General features: G+C 40.7%; 1 protein-coding gene across 3 annotated transcripts in view; it reads right to left on the reverse strand.

The window, feature by feature from the left end:
• Window positions 1–14,398: 14,398 nt before the first annotated feature.
• SEC22A (SEC22 homolog A, vesicle trafficking protein) overlaps window positions 14,399–19,918 on the reverse strand; it is a 66,016-nt gene continuing 60,496 nt past the window's right edge. For all 3 annotated transcript variants that reach the window (XM_007528897.3, XM_060198261.1, XM_007528896.2), the window contains one exon: window positions 14,399–16,436. In XM_007528897.3, the coding sequence (XP_007528959.1) occupies window positions 16,236–16,436 (201 nt within the window). In that variant the 3' untranslated portion in view covers window positions 14,399–16,235. The remainder of the gene's footprint in view (window positions 16,437–19,918) is intronic.

Here is a 19,918-nt window from a genome sequence, read left to right on the forward strand (position 1 = left end):
CTCCCCTAAGAGAAGGCTGAACTCTTAGGGGCTGACTGGCCTGGGTGAAGCACAACTCAACTCCTGAAGAATTTCCATTCCATTGTGGCTAGCTGAGAACATGTCCTCAAGCAGGCCAGACAAAGTGCATACCCAGTCCAAGCAGGGACAACAAAGAAATCAAACCTTCCAGGTTATTCCCACACCTGTCTCCACTAAATTAATCCCAGAGAATAGCTTTGCTCCTTACATAATTTTTAAAAGCATATCCATAACTGGAAGGCTACTTAGCAAAACTTACTAGAAGGGTTATTGCTATATAGGGTGAAATTTGAAAATAACCTTAATGCCCACTGATAGCAAAGACACTAAAAGCAAGCTCAGACTGTGGCTGTGATTTTATTATAGGAGGGTAACGACTCCATGGGAAGGCAGAGTGTGCTCTGGTGTGCTGAGGAAGCTCAGGCTCAATATTCACCAGGGAGCCATGCTTCTTTAAGACTTGCAAAGCTACACATGTATTCACAGAATTTTTTCAATAGCAAATGTTGCTTGAGTGGCATACAGTTAAAAAGCTGTGGCTTTTACATGACAAAACATGAATACTGTCCATTGTACTAAAGTCTGGCTGTTAGTAGTTACTTATTGATCAGCAGAAATGAGCTTCCCAGGGTCTAAAAAAGATGCTGAGCCACAGAACTGATGGGTGGGAACACACAGGCACTGGAGTATTTGCAATTCTAACACAGTTGATTCTCACTGACTTCTGGACAACAGAACAATACAGGCAGGAACAGTCACAAAAACCCACAACTTCTAAATGTCTAAATCAAAACTCCTTGCAGAAGAGAATCAAAACTACATGGGTTGTCTCCAGAAGGGACTGGCAAGGCTGGGCCATGCTGCCCACAGGAGCAACATTCAGCACAGGTATCTGGGATTGGGCAGACCACCACCAACACAATTCTGAAGGACTTCACAGGACATAAAGAACTCCAGAGTGCTGGGAAATTGTGCCAGTGCAGTCACATCTGCCATGTTGTCCCCTCAGGCTACTGCTAGTTCCCTGGAGAGTTGGGACATTCTCGGAGTGCCTGTTCAGCCATGTTGTGCCCTCAGGACATTGTCTATATCCCCGCGATACCTGGAGTGCTATGGTTACTCTTCCCCCTTCCCATTCTCGCGAAAGCTACTCCTATAAAAACCCTTCGTTTTCCGCACCTCGTTCTCTTGCCTGCGCTCCACTCTGGTGTTCAGACGCAGGAAAGGTTACTGCGTGAGGCGGCCATTTTCTCTACCTCCACGTGGCCCAACCTGCTTCTCTAACACCCAACTCCGAGGTGCCAGCGAGAATAAAGATTTGTGTTTCCTCTTCGCTCCGGACCCTCTCTCTCTCTTCTCTGCAGCCCGCGCACTACAACATCTGGCTCTACAACACCAGAGGGGCCAGGCAGTGCACCTGGTTAAGCACACACATTACACACATATCAAGTTCCTGGTCCCCACCTGCAGGAGGAAAGCTTCATGAGTGGTAAAGGGCCACAGGTATCTCTTTCCTTCTATCTCTCCCTCTCCTCTCAATTTCTGTCTACCCAGTAATAAATACAATGATTTAAAATAACTTCCAGGGGACCAGGACCAGGCGGTGGTGCACCTGGGTAAGTGCACACACATCACCATGCACAAAGACCCCCCCACACACACCAAAAAATAGCTTCTGCTCCTCACCCATGGGGGGAGCTTCATGAGTGGTGAAATAGATCTGTAGATGTCTTTCTCCCTGTTATGCCTCTCATTTTACCTCTGTCCCATCAAATAAAGAGAGTGCACGAGAGAGAGAGAGAAGGAAAAAACGGCTACTGGGAGCAGTGGCACTAAGCAATAAATGCTGGGGGGGGGGGGACCTTGCTGGTGGATAAAGAAGAACATCCACAGGCCCAGATGTGATGGGGGAAAGGACAGCATCAGTTGTGGCTGCTCTTCTATCTAGCATGTCCACCAGGCTGGCAGCGATAAGTCTGGCAGGAATTGAGGACCTGCCACTTCTCAAGTGGCAACAGATGAAATGAGACCTAAGTCCTGTGGAATGTTTTATCCTTCCTGATTATCAAAAATAATGTTTGGTAGTGTTTTTTTCTCTGTATTAGGAGGAAAAAATATAGACCTGCTGTCTGTTTGCCCACCTCCCTTTCCCACCAGCAGGCTGTTTCCCAAGACGGACACAAACATAAAACCAAGATGAGGTTATTGGCCTTTCTCCCTTAGCAATCTATGACTTGAAATACCTGCTTAACTCCCATCTTCATGTGCCAGAACACAGGCATGGTGCAAATGTAAACACATTTGAATCAGGGTTTAAGACTTTAGAGCCTCAGGCAGAGAGACAAATTAGATGAAAGCCTGGCACCAAGGAGGATGTATGAAAAGATCACCTTCAAACCAAAGTCAGAGACAGCCTTGGCACTGCCCTTTGGACAGCAGCCCTGAAGGAGCAGTGGATTTGTAGTGCTGGCAGTGGAGGAGGTGTGTGTGGAGGTTCCCTAAGTAAGCAGGGGTTCATCGAAGACAAGGTGGTATAAAAGGACTGTAAAAAGAAGTCTACTAGGGTTGAGCTATTAAGATATTCTGTCCACTGGATTGCTGGCCCTAAGCCTCACTGCCCATCTGTTTCTATGAGCCACGCTGAGCCGCTGCCTCACTTGGTGAGTACATATTCATTCCTCAGGGCCTTTTCATACTGCTGGGCTACTAGGCCCATGAATTTAAATCATTCTCCCTGGAATCCATTAGGGACATCACTTTTTTACCCTGCCTTAGCCAATTTCTAATTTAGACCTGCCTGGGTTCTCTAGCTTGTCAGCATCCCTAGTTATTTGACTTTTTTTCCAATTTTTCAAAATTTGTTCCTCCGCTTTTAGAGCAGCATTTTCCTGTGTTGTTGTGCGTGGGCTGTGGAGAAGAGAGAGGGGGTCTGGAGCGAAGAGGAAACACAAATCTTTATTTACGCTGGCACCTCAGAGTTGGGTGCTAGAGAGGCAGGTTGGGCCACGTGGAGGTAGTGAAAATGGCTGCCTCACGCAGTATCCTTTCCTGCGTCTGAACACCGGAATGAAGCGCTGGCAAGAGAGCGAGGTGCGGAAGAAGGGCTTTTATAGGAGTAGCTTTCCCGGGAATGGGAAGGGGGAGGAGTAACTATAGCACTCCAGGATAGGATAACTCTCGTGAGAATGGGAGGGGGGAGGAGTAACCAAAGCACTCCAAATATCTCGGGAATATAGACAGTGCCCTGAGTGCACAACATGGCTGAACAGGCACTCCGAGAATGTCCCAAGTCTTGCGGGGACTAGCAGTAATAGCCTGAGGGGACAACATGGCAGATGTGACTGCATCGGCACAATTTCCCAGCATTCCTGGATCACTTAGTTTTTTGTTTTTTGGGTTTTTTTGGAAGGTATATTTTGCTCCAGATTTTTTTTTAAAGATTTTTTAGTATTTATTTCCTTTTTGTTGCCCTTGTTTTTGTTGTTGTAACTATTATTGTTGTTGTTATTGGTGGTGTTGTTATTGGAGAGGACAGAGAGAAATGGAGAGAGGAGGGGAAGACAGAGGGGAAGAGAAAGAAACCTGTAGACATCCTTCACTGCTTGTGAAGTGACTCCCCTGTAGGTGGGGAGCTGGGAGTTTGAACCAGGATACTCAAGCCTGTCCTTGTGCCTTGCACCACCTATGCTTAAACTGCACTTACCTGCCCAACTCCCCAGATTAATCTTTTGAAAAGTCATGCTACATTTGTGCTTTTTTTTTTAAAAAAAAAGTTTTATTTATAAAAAGGAAACATTGACAAAACCATAGGATAAGAAAATTCCCACCACCAGACCTCCGTATCCCATCCCCTCCTGATAGCTTTCCTATTCTTTATCCCTCTGGGAGTATGGACCCAAGGTCATTGTGGGATGTAGAAGGTGGAAGGGTTTGCCTTCTGTAATTGCTTCCCTGCTGAACATGGGCATTAACAGGTCGATCCATACTCCCAGCCTGTCTCTCTCTTTCCCTAGTGGGTAAGGGCTCTTGGGAAGCAGATCTCCAGGACACATTGGTGGGTGTGACGGACCGCTACAGCGGAAGAGCAGCAGGAAGGATCAGGGAACTCCGAAGACGACCACCCGGTGGGTCAGGAGTCAGCACAAGGGAGAACAGAATACACCACACTCTGTTGGAGGGTGAATCTGAGCTCAAGTTTTATTCAGCCAGTGAGAGTTTATATATCTTTCAGTCTTACATAAACAATATCTGGAACAGAAAGTAAAGCTCATTTCTTGATTAGATGGCCTTGCGGTTTTACACAGAAATGTCGTACTTCATGGGGTGATACATTTCTGAGTAATAGATAGTATTTTATGTAGAGTTTTTTTTTCTTTTTTCTTTATTTATTTATTCCCTTTTGTTGCCCTTGTTTTATTGTAGTTATTATTATTGTTGTTGTCGTTGTTGGATAGGACAGAGAGAAATGGAGAGAGGAGGGGAAGACAGAGAGGAGGAGAGAAAGACAGACACCTGCAGACCTGCTTCACCGCCTGTGAAGCGACTCCCCTGCAGGTGGGGAGCCAGGGTTCGAACCGGGATCCTTATGCCGGTCCTTGTGCTTTGCGCCACCTGCGCTTAACCCGCTGCGCTACAGCCCGACTCCCCATGTAGAGTTTTAACATATTTTATAAGAGGGTGTGAGTATTATTAAGAATTTTTCCTAACTTTATGTATTTGATGACCCATAACTTCGTCCACTTCATTGCTTTGTGTACATTTCCTGTTCATCTGTATCTAATCTGGGAACAGGGGCTGTTCATCCCCGATTACACGGCATCATTACCCTGTACATAATGAAAACAATAATCAGAGTTTCCAATTTAGATCTGCTCAGGATGCCAAGACCCACTCCCAGAATTCTTCTTCCTTGAAGAGAGTTTTCCGTGGTGCTGACCCTGTCAGATCTGTCGTTCTGGAGTTGAGTGGGGCATGGCAGGTGGGATTGTCTGTCCAGGGAAGTCTGGATGCATCCTGCTAGCATCTGGAACCTGGTGGCTGAAAAGAGAGTTAACATACAAAGCCATACAAATTGTTGAGCAATCATGGACCTAAAGGCTGGAATACTGCAGATGAAGTGTTGGGGGTGTCCTCCATTTTGTAGATAGCTAGTAGGCATACTTTATATTTCAAAGGGCCTGTAGCTATACTAGTGTTTGTGCTTTTTAAGAATGTCTGAGCTCCCATATTCTCACATCCACATCCTTGTAATTCCATGTTTCAGGTGGAAAGTTGAAAGCTGTCTTCTCCCACTCTTCACTCCCTATGTACAGAACATGCAGTTCTGCCCCCTTGGGCCCTTCACAGAAGTGAGGTACACCAGTGCAGCTGCCATCTGAGGCCACTCAATAGATTACATTAGAATTTGCAAAGTGAAGGATGATGGGGCCAAAGTGCTGGAGCCACAATGGAGAAGGCAAGGTTCCTATGGGAAAGACATTCCCATCTGACAGGATTCCAGTGCTGGGGAGACCCTTGAGAGCACCATCTAGCAATTTTTGGCTGTGTGACACTGGACTTCATTCTATTACTTCCCTCAAATGAACTCTGTTCAGCTCACAGAACATTTTGTACACAAAGCACCTATCACTGTGATGTTGCATACAATCACCTTCCATTTTTGCCTTTTTCAGATAAAGCAGAATTTTCATGGAATTACTTCATATCAAAGAATCTATTCTCTGCTAGAAAATGAAATATTAAAAAAGCTTAAACACCTTTTATCAAGAATCATTAAGTCATGAATTAGTTCTACTACAAAGATTAAATTTTATACTTTATTACCCTAAGATCTAAGACACACTTTAGATTCACCAAGCTTTTGGTGACCATCTGTCCTATGTCACTGTTACAAGTACGGAACTTTAGTAAACTATTTAGCCGAGGCTATCTATATTGTTTACGTTAGCTATCTATACTGTAGAAGTTAGCACTCACCTGAATTCTTTTTAAAAAAGTTACTTGGGTAACTTGTATATATGTTCCAACATATATAATTTCAACATGTTTCCGTGTAGCCTGGCTGAATTATGGTGGCTAACAGCAGGAGATCTGAGCTGAGAATGATCTGAACTGAAACTCTAGTGCTAACATATGGGTTAGATTATGATTAAGTCTCTAAATTCCTCAGGCCTATGGGGTTTTACCTATAAAGTGGGAAGCTTTTTTTTTTTTTTTAACTTTCTGTGGGCTGGGGGGAAGTTTCACATGCATGAGGCTTAGGGATTCCTGGAACCATCAGGAGTAGCAAGGAGAACTCCACAGGTGACCTAGTGCTTTTCTCTCTCCATTTCACTGTCACTCTCCAAGAACAGAAATAAGTTGGGCAAGGAAGTAGTGCAAATGTATTAAGAACTTAGGTTCACTGGTAGTGTTATAAGGAACAGCTATATGTAAATAGCATAAAAGGAAACAAATTATGGCGAGGTCTGGTATGGTTCAGCAAATCCTAACAATGGGATTTTCAAAATTAACTCAATTGCCAACTAATTTGCCTATAGAAATAACTAGCTATTGCCTTCTTAAACCGTAAGACAGCAGGAACCTTCCCCTTCCATACAGTTCATTATTTCTTGCAGTCCTGGAACCTCTAGGGTAGAGCTCATTTTTCCTGTATGTTTTTCTCAATTCATACCAACTGATACTGCACCTGTTGATCCCAACCTAAGCAATGCAACCAGTACCACCTCAGCATGTTTCACTTCGGATGGTGTCCAGAGACGGCAGGTGTGGAATGTCAACCATTCGGCTTCATTACTCTGGTGAGATGTTTCCTAGCACATGCTCGTAGGACTCCTTAATTCCACTTCAGGTGGTGGACTTAACATAACCTCAAAACCTAGATACAGACCAGGGCCCATGAGATGGGGCATATGTACACATGTATACACAAGTTGGGGTATTTCCCTTAAAGCAAAAAGTGCACAATAGTTTGCAGTGTCGATAAATGAAGCAAGCAAGTAGAAAGACCCAAAAAGACACCATAACGTACCTAATGAAATAGTTTCTACTTAGGCCTAGATACCCTTCTCATCTACCTCCTACTGAAATAAAATGTTCCCCAGTTCCATGGAGGACAGGCAAGCAAGTCTGCTCTTCCTGCATTTCAGCAAACCTAGGGGACTAGAAATGTAACCAATCCAAATTGTATGTCTTGTATTTTGGCAGTCTGGATTGGGTGTGGAATGTGACCAATCCAATCCACCTCATCCTTTGTCTTACCTGATTGGTGCACCTTGTAACCAATCAAAATGTACCTTTTCTAAAACCACCCTGTAGCCAATCAATGCAAGCTGTACCTGGCTTGAAGGGTATATAAGTGGCTTTCTAAATTAGGTGAGTAATCTAGTGTGGCATGAGTCTGCTAGATTTCACCTGTGTAATAAAGCATCTCTCTACTCTCCCAACAGTTTTGGCCTCAGACTCATTCTTTGGAGCTGTAACACTCTTGAGCTGTAACACCTGAAGCTGTTTCACTCCAGCTGTAACACTTGGAGCTGTTCCGCAGATATATTTTTCACAACACTATTACACATCCCTCAATCACTCCAAAGCTAACCTTGTCAGACAAAGAACTAAAAAGCTGAATAAAGGCAGGACACTGGCATACTTTAGTGATGACTCTTTAGTCACTACCAGGCCACCCCATTACCAGGGGCCCTAGTCAGGGAGTCCTGGGATTCCCACAGTCATGTTGGGCCTAGACCTTGCCCTCAATGTGGGTCAACAATTATAGGGACTGTTTAATTCTCTGAAGAGAATTTGGATAGCATACTCTACCTACCACTCAAAGAAGACAGGTCCTGAAATTAGTGCAGCCTGGAATGTTCCTAGCCCTGACCACAGATTGTGAGCTCAGACCTACAGGGATGCAGAGGTTACATAGGCTTCTATGCTGAATATGGGCCCCAGATCAAATCAGTGGGGTTTACAGTTAATAATATTTATATACTTTTCCCTTATTTGGGAGCTACTCTCTTCCCTGATATAGCTTTCTAGTCCTGTTTCCAACTATAACACAATCTCCCCAGACAATAGGTTGGGTCCACCTGCACATTAGATGTCAGGCTCAGGCAAAAACTAGTAAAGTCATGGGCCCCTTGGAATATACCTAAAATAGACCTATTAGCTTTTTCCAAAACGGAGACCCCGAATCTTCATCTGCAATATTCTTGCCTTTAGGTTCATGATTAGTCAACAATTTGTTCTGCTTTATATCTTAACTGTTTTTTTAGCCACCAAGTTCCAGATGCTACCATGATGCCAACTGGATTCCTCTGGGCAGATGACCTCACCAGTATGTTCTGGAGCCCATCCTCCCCAGAGCCCTGCCCCACTAGGAAAAGGGAGAGACAGGCTGGGAGTATGGATTGAACTGCCAACTCCCATGTCCAGCGGAGAAGCAATTATAGAAGCCAGACCTTCAACTCTCTGCACCCCACAATGATCCTGGGTCCACAGTCCCAGAGATATAAAGAATAGGAAAGCTATCAAAGGAGGGTATCGGATACAGATTTCTGGTGGTGGGAATTGTGTAGAATTGTACCCCTCTTATCCTATGGTCTTGTTAATATTTCTATTTTATAAATAAAATTAAAAAAAACTTAGGTTCAATTTCTGACACCCCATTAAAAGTACTTATCAGAATGATAGAATCCTAGTGGTTGTTAGTAACATGCAAACACAACACAGAATTCACACATAGAATTTTCTGAGATACTACATGGCATAGAAAAATGAGTACTACCTTTGAAACACTTAAACCTGAACCCCACACCTGAACCTGTGCCATTGCTTCCTCAAGTGAATAAGAGTTAGTACCTCTACTTTGTTCAGCTCCAGTTAATAAGGGTTAACCTTGTGGAAAGACCCAGTTCTAGCCCACAAAAGGTATTAAACATTCTTATCACCAGTCTTAAGATACTGGGGAAATTCAAAGCATAATACCAAAATACAGATTTCTGATAGCCCAGTCTCAGAGGGAAAGCATCTGCAAGACTTAAGCTACCAAGGCAGAACTGGGAAGGAGCTCCAGGACCACATGGGAAATGGAATACATGAGTTCTGTTTTCTACTGTCAGCTAGAACTTTAATGTGTTTTATGCTGAGTGATGCTTTACTGTGCTGGAGAAAAGGGCAAATGTGAACTGTGAGTGAGGCTGCACTGAAAATACTGTTTGTTGCCAAGGAAACATCAGGAACTATTTTAAGTCTATAGTATTGGTATCAGGAATTCTTTTAGAACCAGGCTTGTCCCAACAGCCTCCAATCATGCTGAGACTATTATATACTGGCACTGCCAGTGGAGAATAAAATGTGTGCACACATGTCATCACCACTCACAATTAACAAGCAAGGAGAATAAAAGCCATGTGACTTCTAATAATCTGCTAAATAAAGTAACCTACAAAGCTTGGCCACACAAGGAAGTGATATTAGGTACATGGAAGCCATATAGACTGTTTTTCTTCAGAAAGCTTGATGTTCAAGCAGTAGGCTATGATATACATAAAACATTAGTCCTGGAATATCACTGAAGATGATTAAACACCTAACCAACCCAATTAATAGTACAGGAGCTAGATTTTTGGGTTGGCAAGATATCTTAGAGGATTTCTTCATTGCTATGTGTGTGACCTAGGTTGGAGCCCAGCCCTTACCACAGCGGGGGTGGGGGTGAGTTAGGGACACAATGACTTTAGTATGTGTGTGGAGTCTTTCCTTCTCTCCCTGTCTCTTTATTTTATTAATGAAAAAGAGAGAAAGAGCAAGAGAACTAGAGCATCATTCTGGTGCACATGCTGCCAGAAATCAAACTCAGGAATTCATGTTTGAAAGTCCAACACTATCCACTATGCCACCTCCCAGGCAGTTTGTCCTGTCCTGTCCTGTCCTGTCCTATCCTTCCTATCCAATCTATCTGAAAAAGGTAACCTGGAGCAGTAAAGCCCCAGTGATGACCAAAAAAAAAAAAATTAACTTAAATCTTCAGCTAGCAGCCTTTATACACAGTCATTCCTAATCCTTGATGTTACAGGGGCTTCTTTTATTAACTTTTGGCTAGGACAGTTTAACCCTGAAGTAATTTTTAGGTAGAAGTATTTCATTCCCATAGAGATAGTAAAGCAGGAAAACACAAAGGTTTGACAATAGACTAAGAATGTATTCCTGAAGACTGACCTATGTGTTCAGTTTATTAAGTGTTTAATTTAGTATGAGTAGTAGCTGATATTGATATAATTTATTTGCTCTTTTACTATATATCCCATGACAGTTCTAACTTAAGGGGTGTGGGGCTATGTGTAAGCTTGATAGAGCTTAGGGAAAACTCCCCCCATCCTTGGATGGAGGTCTGAGAAGACACCCCCTTGTGAGTCTCTCTCACCGAGATGAGCAAAGGGGAAAAACAGTCTCTCAGACATAGTTCTTCCCTTTCAGACTCTCAAGCCCACAGAAACCTCACTGCCTCTCCCCATTAACTGCAGACCACATGGCTGCCTGCCTCATGCAAAGTTCACATAGTCACCCAGAGTTCACACAATCACCTCACTTTTGATCACTAGAGAAAGCATACTCCATCAAACACCTCTCTGACATCAGTCAGTGAAACTCCAAACTTTATTTCCTTATAGTTTTGATAACTACCATGCTCTGTTTATTTTCTCTCTATCTCACCCTGCTGGTTTAACCCCTATGTTTCTCTCAAATACCTTTGGATAATTAAGTTGCTTGCATCATGGAGAATAATTCTCTTGACCTTTATGTATCTCATCAGTTTCTGTCATAGCAGCCCCCTACACCATAGGGGCAAGCTGACCTTTAAGAAACCTTTAATTTCTGACATATTTGAAAAATGTTCTTTGTCTGAATCTCTATTTAAACCCATGTCCATCTGCCATTAAATGAGAGTGCTTCAATTCTCCCTGGTGTCTCTTGTCTATCACTGGGCCCTTGAGCCAGCGAGGGAGAACCGGTTGTTTACCTTCCTGGCTAAGAGCCAACCCACATAAGTGCTGGCAAAGGGGAATACAAAATTCTGTTAAAATAACAAGGCACAAAAACATTCCACAGATAGCATAATAGTTATGCAAACAGACTCTCACGCCTGAGGCTCCAAAGTCCCAGGTTCAATCCCCTGCACCACCATAAGCCAGAGCTGAGTAGTGCTCTGGGGGGAGAAAAATCATGACATTTTTGTGATTCCATATGTGACTCAGGAATGAAGCCATGTGTTTCTCCCTAGCAGACTGTACTGAAAAAATACCACATTAAAGGTCCAGAGATAGCTCACTCAGCAAGATGTATGTTATCATGCACATGGACCCAGGTTTGTGCCCCACATCACATGGGAGCACTGTACACAAGAGGAAGCCTCATAAGCAGGAGAAGTTATGGTGTTGTGGTGACTCTCCTGTTCTCTCCCTCCCTCTCATTCTCTTTATTCCTCTCCTTCTGTGATTATGAAAGTGTCCACTGGGAGCAGTAAAATCACACAATTACTAAAATTCCCAGAAGAAAAAAAATACATTTACTACAAAATAATTGTGCTAATTCACCTTACATAAATTATAAAACTACAAAATTAGATAAAGGTTCTTCACACCTCCAGGCATTTGTCTCAAAAGGATTTTCAAAGCTTTCTAACAAAATTGTTATTAGCTTAGGGTAAGAATGCTTACTTTTTGAAAACAGAATCCTCTATTAGACACATACACATCAATTCTTCAAAAGTTGAAATGAGTTGAAGATTTGAGATACAATTATAATATGTAAATTATATGAAACAATTATGGACTTTGTACATTGTAGCATTTCTTACCAGAATCCATCAGGAAGTGCCTCCTAAGGAACTGATAAACTTAGACTTCCTAACAGCAATGAAAACTTCTAGGAAATTAAAGAATCAAATTTTACATCCAGTACCAGCCATATGTTAACCATTCCTTTCATTTTTACTGATTCTGTTTGTCTCCTTGTCCTGTTCATAATTTATTAACATTACAGTATATGCCTTTTCTTCATATGCCATTTCAAATTCCTTTGCAAAAGTGGAACTGGTCAAATGCATAAAATAGAGGCATAAAAGAAAACAAATGTGCCAATACTTTGAGGATTATAAAAGAATATTTTGTTCTGACAGCACACCTTACTCAAAAAGCAGTATAGATTTCCCTTGATATAGGATTACAGCCTGATAAATCCATCTTAAGTAAATATCTTAAGTTAATTTCTTTAAGTTGAAAAATGCACTTAATAAAACTACCGAGTATCAGATCTTATCTTACCTTCAGTCTGAAGTTGGACAAAATCATTGCCTATGTTTTAGAAAGTGTTAGATATATCCTGTAATTTATTAAATTGTTAATTTATATACTGTGTTGAAAATTAAATTTTGTTGCATACTGGTTGATCACCCTTGCAATCAAGTGGCACACGGGTCTACAGCTTACAACACTGCCCGGCCTCACAAGAGAGCACAACACCACATATTGCTAGAGTAGGAAAAGATAAATATTTGAAATTTGACTTCAGTTCCAACTGAATGTGTATCATTTTAACAGTAACAATGTTAAAAAAAATAAACAAAAACAACCCTCTAAGTCTTGAACCAAGATAGTTATATTATCTGCTATATTTCAGAGATCTCTAGAACTGCAAGACTGAGTTCTTTATTTTAAGGAGCTCCCAATTCCTTTATTTTTTTCAAAATGGCATATTCCCTGAATATAATCTTAGTTATCTTCATTAATTTCCCACTTAGTGAAAAGAGCTCTGGGCCAAGAGATTATAAACTGAGTACTTACCTGTTGTATGCTTTACATTGGGTAGTTCTTCCCCGCCAAGAGATTTGCATCAGTCCTGTTAATTTCGCGGGCCTGCTTGGCCCCGCCCCAAGGAACCCCGAGAGAGGGTTCCAGAGTCTGAGAGTTCCTGAGTTCCTGAGTTCGAGAGTTTTAGAGTTACAGAGTAAGAGAGAGTTCCACAGTGGAAGAGTTTCAGAGGGTTCCCCAGTAAGAGAGTTCCAGAGTGGAAGAGTTGGAGAGTTCGAGAGAAAAGAGGGTTCCTGAGTTCGAGAGTAAGAGAGAGAGTGCTTGCGCCGCCGCAAAGAGACAGCAGAGTTCTGTTTGGTGATTAGTTTGTCTTAGTTTGTGAATTGTTGTTCCTGAATAAAGAAATACAGCTTCCCTGCCCAGCCGTTGTCTCCGCGTCTCTGTTACCCGCCGTGAAGCTAGACCCGCCCGGCAAGAGCCTCCGAATTTTAACAACACTTACCTCTGTGATCCTAAGTAAAGATTAAAATATCTGACTACCTTAATTCTCCCGTATTTTTTTAAAAAGATTTTATTTATTTATGAGAAAGATAGGAGGAGAGAGAAAGAACCAGACATCACTCTGGCACATGTGCTGCTGGGGATCAAACTTGGGACCTCATGCTTGAGAGTCCAATGCTCTACCACTGTACCACCTCCCAGACCATAATTCTTCCATTTTAACATGAAGGCAACTACTACTTACCTCAGAATACAAAACACTTTAAGGTTGGGTAAATACAGACTTGTTTTTAGAAGCAAACAATGCAGTATAAATGTAATATATTACTATCATATGCCTAGAGACCTAGGCAATTATTTCACAAGGACTTCTTTATACTCATGGCAAAACCTCCTTGTTACAAATTCATAATGTCTTTGGCACCAACACAATACACACACTAGAATGTTAAACACTCAAGAGATGTAGACCTTGAATAATGAAAGACAGCATTTTTATACAAAAAATTATACTTTTTAAAAAATATTTTTTATTTACTATTGGATAGAGACAGAGAAATTGAGAGGGGAGAGATAGAGGGAGACAGAGAGAAACTGAGAGGGGAGGGAGAGATAGGGAGAGATACAGATACCTGCACTACTTCACCGCTCGTGAAGTTTCCCCCTGCAGGTGGAACCATAGGCTGGAACCTGGGTCTTTGTACACTGTTATGTGAGCACTTAACCAAGTGTGTCACCACCTGCCCCCTAAACATTATTTATACTTGTCTTCATTTTTTACATTAAGATCCTCTTATCCAGAACAGCACTTTGTGGAAACCAAACCCAAACTAAGTCTTTAAAGATAGTTGGTGAGTTTTCAAGTACCCTTAGTGAATGAATTCAAATACCAAATACAATAACTCAAGAATTTTATGACAAGGAGAGCCAAACTGCTAAGAGAACTAGAAAATATCGAAATCACAAAAAAACTAGAATGTTTTAAATTATTGGTTAGTTGACTGGCTACAGAATAGTCTTGTTTCATTCAATAATTTAGAAAAACTGTTCTACATTTAACTACAAAATGCCAAACATAGAAAAGTTTTATTTTGATGATTCAGAAAAATGTGGTATACTTGGGGTATCTCTAATAATATACACAGTTTCTGTGTAGTTTTGTTGGGATGAGGAAACTGTAATCAACTAGAGTTTCTTGTTTCAAATAAGTCCCTGATACCATATCATCATGTATCAGTTTACTGTCTTCTTTTTTGCCTCTTTCTCCTGAAAGGGAAATGCAGGAAAAAAAAAAAAAAAAAAACAGTTCTAGCTTAGCAAGGTTTTATGAGTACAGACACACCTACATGCATTGGTTCAGACAAATAGGGATGTACAATTAATTTATCCCTGTTATCTCTTTTACTCAATATTGTCAAGTAAAATGAACAGTATATAATGTGTCCACCTTTTTTCTGGATGCAAAATTTTAGTACCTTATTATTTGGAACTCTTCTTAAAAAAAAAAAAAGTAATTCATGAAGGTCACTTCCAAACCTAGAAGAGTTGTAAGCTTTGCTAACAGAATCAAACTCTGTACTTTCTCTTATCAGTTCATAACAATTTGAACAATCTTCATGTTAGATACTAGACCACTTAATTGCTCAATGCCATAATAAAATATTGGGCTGTCTGAAAAGTCAAGACTCTTTTTTGTGTAGAAAAACACATCATGACTTTTATGACAACCCAATAAGTTGCTGAAAGAAAAGTCACCTGATTTTATTAAAGCAGTTCAGTGTTGCACAAGACCTATATCACTGGTGATACACAAGATAACTTTAGATACTACGCAACAGAATTAAATAGTGAAAAATCACAGTGAGACTGTCATTCCCTTTACAAATTTCTCTTATGATTCTGATAATTGCACAGAGACCTGTTTTGGTGCTGGGTAACATCTTTCTCACTGCAGAAAAAAAAAAAAAAAAAGGGAACAGGTCTCTTAGATTCAGAGCAGGCATTAGTGTCTTGCTAGAATTTACTGTTACATATTAATAGTAATTTACTTTGTAGTTAGCTTTTATTTGTGGTAAACTGATAGTGATTTTCTGTTTGAAGTAGAGATTTGGTACTTTTAAAAATGTTTTTAAGGTAAAAGGTAAGTAAATAATAGTACATTAAGTACTTAAGTGACTGAGGTTTGGAAAACGATGGCTACCATCTAATGAATCGTACCTTTTAACTGATAAGAAAACTACACGTATGGTCTAGAAAGGAAATATGTCACTGTATTTCCAATACTTGTGATGTTCCAGGGGTGAGCTCACCAAAGCTTTCTCCTGTATCAGGTGGTTTCAAATTAAGAGTCAAGCAAAAATACAAAAGGAAAAAATTCCACACCATCCTGAACATGGTTACATGTGCAAGTAATTTGACATTTAGCAAGTCACTTGTTTTAAATATAACTGTCCAATTGGTTACAGCATCTTTTTTATTTGGTCTACACTAATGCCTCACAAAGACAACCCCAGGTTACAAAGTTCCTGTTGGTCCTCAGAGTAAGAAAGTAGCTTATGTTGTTTGTTTTTGTTTTTTTTTTTAACTGGACTTTTCAGCAAGGGTTCAGGACTACTGGCAAGTCTTCCAATGGTGTATGACTGTCTTTCCACTGTATGGCCTTGCAGAGAGGACTTCTATTCTTCTTATGAATAATCTCTCGGCCAGCATTCTTCTGAGAGTAGTTTGCCTAACAGGTATTGCATGCTCACAGGCATGCCATGCCGACTTAAAACAAAAGGGATAGCTGAAGAAAATGAAGAGCTTCTCGTTTGTGGAGAATAGTTTCTTCATCACAGTGGCAGTTAAGATACACTCCCTTCCTTTTCCCCCTGAAGCTGAGGCATTGTGTCTGAAAGATGGTTGTCAAACATCATAATCAGGAGCCTTGCCCTGGGCTTGCCTTAGCCAGATCTGTAGTGTGACAAATGCTCCTACAGTCACGTGAAAAAAAAGCTGCCAGAGGTTTCGCAGTTCATAGAGATACATGTTACATAGACAGATTAAGCCAAGAGTCAAAAAAGATTTGACATTCCGCCAGCTGGTGTAGTAGACAAGTAAATAACACTGTTCAAATACAAAAATGAAAAATGATTAGGGTTACAGAAAAAGAAATAAATGTTTCTACTATAAAATTGTAACATGGCATAGAGTAAAATATGATAGGAAGTAAGAATTATCTACAGACATTAATATCTCTAAAACATTCAGCTATGAAAGCTCTACAGTTTGAAAAGAAAACAGATTTTCTTTATATGCTTTCCATTAAAGGAAACATCTTGTAACATATTTTAAGTGGAGGTACAACTGGATCACTCCATTTCAAACAGACTGGGCAAATTCCTCAAAGTGACAGGCAACTAAGAAGTACTTCTAGGGCCAAGCTAGTTCCTAAGTACAAAAGAAAACTCACAGTTGTTCAGAAAGTGAATTTATACAACCTTATTTGAATATTAATGAAATTAGCAAATTCAATAAATCCCTACTAAATGCAAGAAACTAATATAGGCACAAAATCTGAGTGAACATTTAAGGGCAGGATCACTAAATTTTTACTCAGGGTCTGCTACAACACAGGCATTGTTCTTTTTTTTTTTACAGGCATTGTTCTTAAAAGTAAACAAACATAGAATTTATATCCTAGTGTGGAGAGAAGTGATATATATTTCAGAGAGAAATGATTATAGAGTTATGTCTCAGAAAGGTAAAATGAAAACAAAATGGATAGAGGCTGCAACAAGAGCTATTTTAGGAGACACAGTAAAGGGCTCAGCACTTTAGAGCACAGGATATGCATACCTGAGGGCCCAGGTCTGATCCTCAGCACCATATGCCAGAATTGAGCAGTGCTCTGATCAGTCTCTATCTCTGTCCCTTTTCATAAATCTTAAAAGAAAAATAGACACAGTAAAGCAAATACTCTCTGGGGCTGAGCACACCCAGTTGAGCATACATGTTACTGTGCACAAGGACACAAATTCAAGCCCCCAGTCCCCACTTGCAGGGATATAGCTTCATGAGCAGTGAAGCAGTGCTGCAAGTGTCTCTTGCTCTACCTGCCTTCTCAATTTCTCTCTGTCCTATCAAATAAAAAGAAAGAAAGAAAGAAAGAAAGAGCAAAAGAAAGAAAATAGATGGCCACCAGGAACAATGGATTTGTTGTGCAGGCACCAAGCATCATCGATAACCCTATTGGCAATAAAAAAAATAATAATAACTTTATAAAAGGGCGAGGGGCTGCGCGGTGGTGCAACTCCCAGGGTTCAAGCCCCCAGCCTCCATAGGGGGGAAGCTTCACAGTGAAGCAGTTCTATAGATATCTTACTTTCTCTTTCCCTCTTTATCTCCTCTGTCCCCAGATCATGGAATTTACTCTTTCCTGTATAATCATTCCCATAATATTCCATATATATTCTTAAATATGCTTTATTTTGTCATTACAATAAAAATTTAAGGTTCATGAAAGAGACTTTTAACTGTTTTGTTCATCTATCTCCAACGTGCAGAGCAGTAAGTGTTCTATAAAAATTTCTTGAATTAATGGACTGTTTTATAGAAAATATCTAAAATTCACAATAGGAATCATATGTTATCCCAAAGCCTTAGGAAAGAAGTACAGGTGTCTGTGTAAAATTGTACTCAGACTTCATAATATGAAGGTCATTAAGGTATTTATGAAAATGCAGAAAGAATTTGGAAATATTCTCTTAAATTTGTTTAGTTTTTAAATCAAATTAGACTGTGGTTATTTAAAAATGAGACTGCTATCCAAGCAAAATAAATCAGGAAGTATTTACTTTATCTGAGTGATCTGTACTATACATAAAAGCCTAGAAAAGAATAACTAAGAAAATCAGACTGGGGTAGACAGCATAATGGTTATGCAAAGAGAGTTTCATGCCTGAGGTTCCAGAGTACCAGGTTCAATCCCTCATACCATAAGCCAGAGCTGAGTGGTGCTTTGGTAAAAAAAAAAAAAAAAAAAAAAAAAGTTCCAAACATGAGTTTCCAAGATGTACTTCATTTTTCTCTCTAGCATAATACTATTATATAGCTATAGTATAATAATCAAATCAGGACATTAATATGGATACAACATCATAAACTAGCAGAGTTTTGCAATTGTCCCACTAAGATTGTTTTCCTGATCCAGAATCCAATCCAGGGTTTCATACTACATTTAGCTGCCATGTCATTCTTAAAGAAAATAATTATTTTGTAGACTACCCCTCTTAAATTTGTTTTTCTTTTTTTAAATTTCTTCATTGGGGAATTAATGTTTAACATTTCATAGTAAATACGATAGTTTGTACATGCATAACATTTCTCAGTTTTCCTTGTAACAGTACAACCCCCACTAGGTCCTCTGTCATCCTTCTTGGGCCTATATTCTTCCTCCCCCACCCCCACCAACCCCAGGGTTTTTTACTTTGGTGCAATATACCAATTCCAGTTCAGGTTCTACTTGTGTTTTCTCTTCTGATCATGTTTTTCAACTTCAACTCATCAGCTGGGGCCCTATTCGGAGAGTCCTGAGATTCCCAAACAGACATGATGGGCCTAGACCTCGAATAAATCCTTCTCTCCATTGTTACTGGTCATCTCTATCAGGAACAACAAAATAGACCCCTTTGTGCCCCCCCCCCCCCATAGGACCTTGCCCTCAACTTAGATCAACAATGGTAGAGAGTGTTCCATCCTCCTAAGGGAGGCTGGGCAACATACTCTATGTTCCACCTGAGGAAGATGGGTTCTGAAATTGTGGCAGCTTGGAACGTTCCTACTCATGACCACAGAATGTGAGATCAGATCTACAGGGATGCAGAGGTCACATAGGCTCCTAAGATGAATATGGGCCCCAGACCAAATCAAATTAATGGGGTTTACAGTCAACAATATCTATACACCTTTCCCATATTTGGGAGCTACTCTCTTCCCTGATCCAGCTTTCTGGTCCTTTGTCTAGCCATGACATCATCTTCCCAGACCCACCTGCATATCAAATTTCAGGCTCAGGGAAAAAAAAAAAAAAAAAACAACTAGCCCTTTGGAATATAACTAAAATATTCCTACTAGCTATCTACAAAACGGAGATCCCCCAACTCTTCATCTGCACTATTCCAGCCTTTAGGTTCATGATTAGTCAACAATTTGTTTGACTTTGTATGTTAACTCTCTTTTCAGCAACCAGGTTCCAGATGCTAGCGTGATGCTAACCAGACTTCCCTGGACAGACAACTCCACCAATGTGTCCTGGATCTCCAATTCCCCAGAACCTCACCCCACTTGGGAAAGAGAGAGACAGGCTGGGAGTATGGATCGACCTGTCAATGCCCATGTTCAGCAGGGAAGCAATTTGGGAAGCCAGACCTTCCACCTTCTGCATCCCACAATGACCTTGGGTCCATATTCCCAGAAGGTCAAAGAATAGGAAAGCTATCAAGAGAGGGGATGGGATGTGGAGTTCTGGTGGTGGAAATTGTGTGGAGTTATACCCCTCTCATCCTATGGTTTTTGTCAGTGTTTCCTTTTTATAAATAAAATTTTAA

The sequence above is a fragment of the Erinaceus europaeus genome, chromosome 9 (assembly GCF_950295315.1).
Source record: "Erinaceus europaeus chromosome 9, mEriEur2.1, whole genome shotgun sequence".
NCBI classification, from domain to species: Eukaryota; Metazoa; Chordata; class Mammalia; order Eulipotyphla; family Erinaceidae; genus Erinaceus; species Erinaceus europaeus.